Source organism: Phoenix dactylifera, chromosome 1, assembly GCF_051530095.1.
Source record: "Phoenix dactylifera cultivar Ajwa chromosome 1, Ajwa_hap1_PhDact_Kaust_v1.1, whole genome shotgun sequence".
In the NCBI taxonomy this organism is placed as follows: domain Eukaryota; kingdom Viridiplantae; phylum Streptophyta; class Magnoliopsida; order Arecales; family Arecaceae; genus Phoenix; species Phoenix dactylifera.
Window position 1 is genome coordinate 30,868,981 of NC_143190.1, and position 7,319 is coordinate 30,876,299.

General features: G+C 40.6%; 1 protein-coding gene across 2 annotated transcripts; it reads right to left on the reverse strand.

Annotated features, from left to right (window-relative positions):
• Window positions 1-1,110: 1,110 nt before the first annotated feature.
• Window positions 1,111-5,459, reverse strand: LOC103695952 (UDP-glucose 6-dehydrogenase 5). Of its 2 annotated transcripts, none has more exons than XM_026800718.4 (2): window positions 5,155-5,459; window positions 1,111-2,907 (listed from the first exon to the last, which is right to left on the reverse strand). In XM_026800718.4, the coding sequence occupies exon 2, from the start codon at window positions 2,883-2,885 to the stop codon at window positions 1,443-1,445; it is 1,443 nt and encodes a 480-aa protein (XP_026656519.2). In that variant the 5' UTR covers window positions 2,886-2,907; window positions 5,155-5,459; the 3' UTR covers window positions 1,111-1,442. The 2 variants fall into 2 exon arrangements, with proteins under 2 accessions (XP_026656519.2, XP_008775633.2); XM_008777411.5 differs by lacking the exon at window positions 5,155-5,459 and adding an exon at window positions 4,104-4,542.
• Window positions 5,460-7,319: the final 1,860 nt, after the last annotated feature.

The window sequence follows — 7,319 nt, forward strand, 5'->3', positions numbered from 1 at the left end:
ACATCGCAAGTGAAGAAGTTTTTGACGTGAAAGGTTGATGTCGATATGGAAACATCAGTTTCTTATTGGTTTGGTTGAAAAGATTTAAAAGGTCGACAGTTCTTTATAATCCTCTTACATGTTTTTTAATGACTGCATATATCCAGCTAACCCGATTCTCCTACTTTGAATCCTTAAAAGGTCTTTCCTAATACAAACAAAGATGATAGACCCATCCTGCCCCTTCATATTAGATAATGTCCAAATAAAAGGGAATTTAATATGTACTTTTAAAATGAGCAGGCTGGATAACTCCGTGGACACAATACGTGGCGGCATGCATTCAAGGAAGAAGACTGTCAGAACCTACGAAGTTATCCCGCCTCAACAGCTCAACTACATGGTATTGGCTTCCATATTGTCAGAGAAGAATACAGTGGCTTTATGCAATAAACTCTTTCACAACAAACCCTAAACATTAAGGTCCTCTCTTACCTCTTTTGCTGAGTTACAACAACCTTTTGATAGATGCTAACCCGCCTACTGATGAAAGTGTCCCAAATCAAGCTAGGCAAACCGCTCATCTCCTACTGTCTGATAAAAGAAATTGGATCGAATCTAACCTTACCATGGTGAAATCTCTGCCTATCCAGATGGCCCAGACCACTCAAACTGCCCTTTTTTTTTCCATAGAAGAAGCACCACCCGTAACCAACTGGTACGCCATACCTACCTTCATAATCGCCTGAGGACCCCTTGCGGACAGGAAGAGAGGAGTTCAAAAGAATGAGAAAGATAATGTGGAAAACAAAGGAGGATTCCCAAAAGAGGAGCAGAAAAAAGATGAAAGCGAAAGCTTGTGATGGATTTCCATTTCAGCTTTTCTCTTTTGGTGGAAAAACGAACATGCATGGAAAACTCCAGTTTCTAAACGATTTTCTGAGTGTGCGCCTGTCAAATGGCATCATGGAATTCATAAACCATTGAAAACTCACTTCATAGAGCAGTCCCAACCTTTTTCCATTGCTAGAGGTTGCTGCCTATAAATGCTACTCTAGCTGAAATAAAACTTGAAGCTTGCATTCAGAAATGCTTGCCAAGACATAAAACTCGGGTTAAAGATGCCATAAATGATATAACACTGAGCCCTTGCAATTATATTTCTTGAATAATAGGAGCAATAGAGGAAGGAAAGATGTATAACAACAGACAAAATTTCTAACTTTTAAGTTCTTTAAAAGTAACGATCATGCACAATAAGTATAAAAGCTGCAGATATAACATAAGAATGACCACCACATCCTAGTTAACCATAACCCAGAAACAATAAACCATAAAAATACCATCTCTGCCCTGCAAACAATAAGCTAGAAAGAATCATCAATTCGATCTGTGACCGCTAGGCACCAATTGCGTTCGATGAGATCTCATTACTTCCTATCCCCTTCTACAGCAGTCCTCCATTAGGCAACAGCAGGCATATCCTTGAGCCATGGGTCCAGTGGCTTCCCAATTGAGTACACAATGAATCCAATCTCCCTAAGCTTCTCCGGATCCACCACATTGCGCCCATCAAATATGAAGGCTGGCTTCTGCATGTTCTCATAGATCCGCTGATAATCCAGAGCCTTAAACTCATCCCACTCGGTCAGGATGCAGACACCATGTGCTCCCTTAGTAGCCTCATAAGCATCCCATGTCACCGACACCTGCTTGATAGCTGTTGGGCTCATTGGCTGCAGGTGGATCGGGTGGTCCCAGTCGAACTTGTTCATCGCAAGGTCACGCTGGATCTGGTCCTCGGTCACCTGAGGATCATAGATGCTGATTGTGGCCTTGTCCCCTAAGAGACCCTTGCAGACATCAATCGCAGGAGTCTCCCTTGTGTCGCCGGTGTCTTTCTTAAAAGCAAACCCGAGCACAGCAATCCTTTTGCCAGAAACAGTATTGAACATGGAGGCCACAACCCGGTTCACAAACCGGCTCTTCTGGTAGTCATTGATCTTGATGACCTGCTTCCAGTAGTTGGCCACCTCAGGCAGACCATTGCATTCACAGATGTAGACCAGATTAAGGATGTCTTTCTGGAAGCAGGACCCTCCAAACCCAACACTGGCATTTAAGAATTTGGGACCAATCCTCGAGTCCTTCCCCACGGCATAGGCCACCTCAGACACATTGGCCCCTGTGGCCTCGCAGAGTGCGGAAATGGCATTGACAGAGGAGATCCTCTGTGCCAAGAAGGCATTGGCTGCGAGCTTGGACAGCTCTGCAGACCACAGGTTGGCTGTTATGATCCGATCCTCAGGCACCCAATGGGCATAGACATCTTTTAGTGCCCGAACAGCCTTGCAGCCCTCTGGAGTCTCCCGGCCACCAATAAGCACACGATCAGGGTTCAACAAGTCCTGGATTGCAGTACCCTCTGCAAGGAACTCTGGGTTGGAGAGGATCTGATAGTTGATTCCTTTGCTGTTGTGGGTTAAGATCTTCTCAATGGCCTCAGCAGTCTTGACTGGGACAGTGGATTTCTCAACCACAATCTTGTCAGACTTGGAGACGTCGGCAATCATGCGAGCAGCACTTTCCCAGTAGGTGAGGTCGGCAGCCTTGCCTGCCCCAAGGCCACGGGTTTTGGTAGGTGTGTTCACCGAGACGAAGATGATGTCAGCCTCGTAGACATGTTTCTCAACGTCGGTGCTGAAGAAGAGGTTTCTTCCCCTGCACTGCTTGACCACATCCTCAAGGCCTGGCTCGTAAATTGGAAGTTGATCGCTGTTCCACGCATTGATTCGGGCAACAGAGATATCAACAACAACTACCTCAATGGATGGACACTTGTGGGCAATGATGGCCATGGTTGGGCCGCCAACATAGCCAGCTCCAATGCAGCAAATCTTCACCATTTTTTTCTGCTAATTCTGCGACCTGCGAGTTTGCAAAAAGTTCAGGTAAGAGTGGGAAAAGAGCATCAATCTGCAGTTCACTGAGGAAATACCAACAAATTTCACTGATCTACAATCCTCATATATTAATCAGGGATGGGATAATAATATAAAGTCAGCATATCATGAACTTCAAAAAGAAGAATAATTTCAAGATCGACCTTTTATTTTATCACCAAAGAGCAAAACTTTCTAAGCCATCATGACAGAATTGGCACACACATCAGGACTTCTTTTTTCTCAGTAAAAAAACCTCGACAGTTCAGAACAAAATAATGCAATAATCTTAAATTATTTTCGGAACTCAACCGATCATTTCCAAGTATTTTTCATCCCAGTTGCTAAATATAATTAGAGAACGCAAAGAAAATCATAACAAAAAAAATCAGGAAAAAAAGCATAAAAGCCTGGTAGAAAACAGAGACAAAATGCATAAGAAATATTTATTATACTAGCCAACCTCATATACAATCAAATCAAAAGCAGTATAACTGGGAAATACATCTAATATTAAGTACTGAAAATCTTAAGGAAGAAAAAGGAAGGGGAAAGTAACACACATCTCGTATCCCAACATGTTGAGAGCAACAAATTAGTAGAAAGATCTGCACACTCGTGAGAGCATCACAGAAATCAGCATACATTTAAAGCTGAAAACATAATCAAGAAGGTAAAAGTTGAAAAGAAAGAAAGAATTTCCACATTTTTCAGATCAACTTATCATCGGACATAGGAAAAAAAAGGGGAAAAGGCTATGCATCTCAGATATACAGCATTGAACTTGCATTGTAACCCATACCCTTCAGCAAAAAAATTTAGCAACATCTTTCCAAAATAACTCATGCAATCAGATCTAAAACAAATTACTTGAAACCAACAAATCTATGCATTTCTGGGTTCATTTCTTCAACCACAATTCTGAGCCAAACCAAACAAGCAACAAAAAAGAGAGATCTACTGCATGAAAGAAACATGGACAAGTTCATCAAAGATAGATCCTGAACAACAAAGGCCAAAGAGACAAAACAAAGATCAGATTTTGGATGGCCTCCAGATTAGGAGATACCAAAACAAAACCTTATAATCCAAAGTAAACAAACGGTAACTGCCAAATATCAAATTCTACAAACAACAGATCAGATCACAAGGCTAATTTCAGAGACCAGATAAGAAAACTACCTTCTAAACTGCTCCCACTCTAATTGCACGGAAGGGAGAAGGGAAGAGAAGGAGCTGTGGATCTTTGGTACAGGGAAGAAGTGTGACCTTCCCCTTCCTTAAATACCCAAAGTCATACAAGATCTACCCCCTCCCCCCTCAAGAACTAACCATGCAAAAAGTCAGATGCAAGAACTCAGCTGGACTATTCAACGCGTTTTTCTCAGCATGCTGGGAGTTACCAAACAGATGTTAAAAAAGGTGGGCACTGTATCTCTATCCTCCTCATAGCCAACTGTATCTCTAATATATCCCCATCATACCCAACTAAATCAAAAAAAAAAAATCCAGGAGGAGGATATACTGTTATTCCACATTCCAACAATACCTAGTATAATGGCATAAAATTTTTATTAAAATATAAGCTGGGTTGCTTTAAGTCTAACACATCTGTCCTCAAAATCCAGTAACATGGTTTGCTATAATAGCAAGGAATGGGGCCTTCCATTCTAAACCACAGTCAAAGCAGTGCGCTAATCATAAGAAATCATGAGATAACAATTCATATGATTAAATTTTGTTTAAAAAACAAAGATCAGCTGTTGCAATTATATGCAGTCCAAAGGTAAATTTTTTTGAAGGATTCAGTATTCACAATACCCAAAAATTCACTGCATCAATAAAAATATATTTTGTTCCCATAGTATTCACACCAACCAAGACCAGGGGCATAAAAGAAAACCCACCAGAGACACCAAACCGTGTACAGAGATTTCCCAGGCCGTCCATGTGAAAGGTATTCCAAGATACCCACTTTGTCCATGGAAAAAATTCAATGAGGACAAGAAAACGAAAGACTAAATGCAATAAAAATGCGACCTTTAAGGCATAAAACAAAGAGAAAACCCCATGGACCATCACAAAAATCTTAACCACTAGGACACGGGTACCAAAATCCTTCCAAAGGAGACCAACTCCCAGAAATCAAAATCCAACAAACAAACCAAAAAGCCTAGAACGCGTTTTCCATGTGAATTAGGGTTTTTTTTTTACAGGAAGATGAGATTTTTACCACGTCCGTTAGAAGAAACGAGAGGAAGCTTCAGATCTCAGGAACGAGAGCGAGCGAGGGATTAAGAAAAGGGACGGCTTTGAGTGAGATCGAAGGGAGAAATGGGGCGAGCTGTCGGAAAACCTAACGCCAATATTATTAAAGAAAAGGGAGTAAAGGAGGCGAAATTAAGCGTGGGCGGAGTGGCGGTGGGGAACTGCCACCAAATCGGCTCCTTTTTTATCGAAACGTGAACAACACTGCAAGATGAAATCTAGAAAAGATCGAATCAAAAAGCGAAAAAGGGTGAGAGAGAGAGAGAAGAGGGTCATACCTTTTTTTAGCTTCGTTCTAATGGTCGTGGGGCCGGGGTTAGCGCTCGGGTTCAGACCTCGAGAAAGCGAGTTTAATCTCCATGGTAAAAATAATTCCGCAATGAGTGAGATTACACGCGTATATCGAGAAAACGAATTTTTCCAGGATATACTTAAATGGATTAAATATATTGTAGATATTCTTTGGTGAGCTCAGTGTTTGTGGGTCGCCATTTGGGTACCCCATGCTTTAACCGTAGGATGTTGCACAAATGAGGTGGTGGACATGCCATGAACAACATTGGCCATACCGATCTCCACCCAGCTTCTCACAAAGACATGGCAACATTAAGGATTCCTATGCTTAGGATTGCACAAGGATATGCATTGATATGATAGTCTGCCATTGATCATACATGTCTAAAATCAGTCATTTACGACATGCAATTAATCATGGAATGGCCTCATGGGCATGTAACTTTATATAAAATGTCTTATTATGCATGGTGACATTTTAATTAATCAGAGTTTTAAAGTATTGTTCTACCTTTCTAATTTCCATTAATTTAGACTAATTATTTAGTTAGGCTTATTTTGAGTTCTGCTCAGGTCCTACAGTAACATATTACTCACACAATTGATATATGATTTTCTCATCCAACTGCCCGATGATGTTTGCTGTCAATAAAACTACTGGATTGAGGAGCAATGTGAAATTTTTCACATATAAATTCCAAGTTTGCATCTTAAATCAATTCAGATACTTTGGAGTGGTACTTCCTCCAAATCTAAGATTACTAGCGCTACATTCTCATGTGAAGTTTATATATATCATAAATTAGCAAAAGAAAGAAATCATTTCTTATAAAACCGTATTTAGCTCCTTGCTGAGTGGTGAAATTTATGTATTTACTAACTAGCAAAAAGAAAGAAATGCATGTATTACTGGCGTCTTTTATTTTACTGTATTTGCTTCTCTTTGGTTCATCTTTTCCATCCGGTCAATAAAATTAAGTCAAGCTCCATCATGCATCCACTGATCGGTGATTAGTTGATTAAAATAATGATGTTATTCGCTCATTTCATGTGTTCGTTGTTTTTAGTCACCTACCTTTGATTGATGGGGCCCAGCTGAACGAACATATGCCCAATTTGACAAGTAATCAATTCATTATTTGGTCAAAATTTAACCAGGAATTTAATTGGAAGGAATTGATAAAAAAAAAATACAAAGGAGGATGGGGGCGCCCATAGGTTCCTTGACAAACCAGCAAATGTGCACCTAATCCCATGTGCGACAACCGAACATTGGACCAAACCGAACCCAGTCTTCGTGCAAAGATACCAGCCTGCCTCCCAGTGGATTCACCCAAATGGACTTATAAACCAGAGCTGTCACATCTATTCTTCTTCCAAATTGAAGGGCCATTGGAGGGCCATGGCCTAAAAGCAAGCTCGCTCCAGGTTGGGTGTCGGCGGTTCTTAGGTCAACGTCGTGCGTAATTTGGAATCTCGTTCTATTGTTATTATTTTGCTCCTTTCATTGTCTTCGTTCATCTAGTTCTATTATACAGCCTAACTATGTCCAAAGTCTTATGCAACTAGTGTTCCAGCATGAGGCCTCTAATTTTTTTCGTTTCTTCATTCATGTAGTTTTTATTATACAGCCTACCTGACTATGTCCAAGGTCTTATACAATTAGAGCTCCAGCATGAGGGCCTTTGTGGCTACTATTTTTTAGATAAATAATTTGTGTTGCTCGAGATTCTATTTGGCGACTGAAAACGGAACCAGAATTATAATCGGAATGACCATATTTTCTAATGTGTCTGGTTTATGTCTTGTATCGGAATCAGAACTAGAATGGAAAGA

Coding starts and splice junctions, on each gene's coding strand:
- LOC103695952 (XM_026800718.4), bottom strand. CDS start 2,885: ATGGTGAAGATTTGCTGCATTGGAGCTGGCTATGTTGGCGGCCCAACC.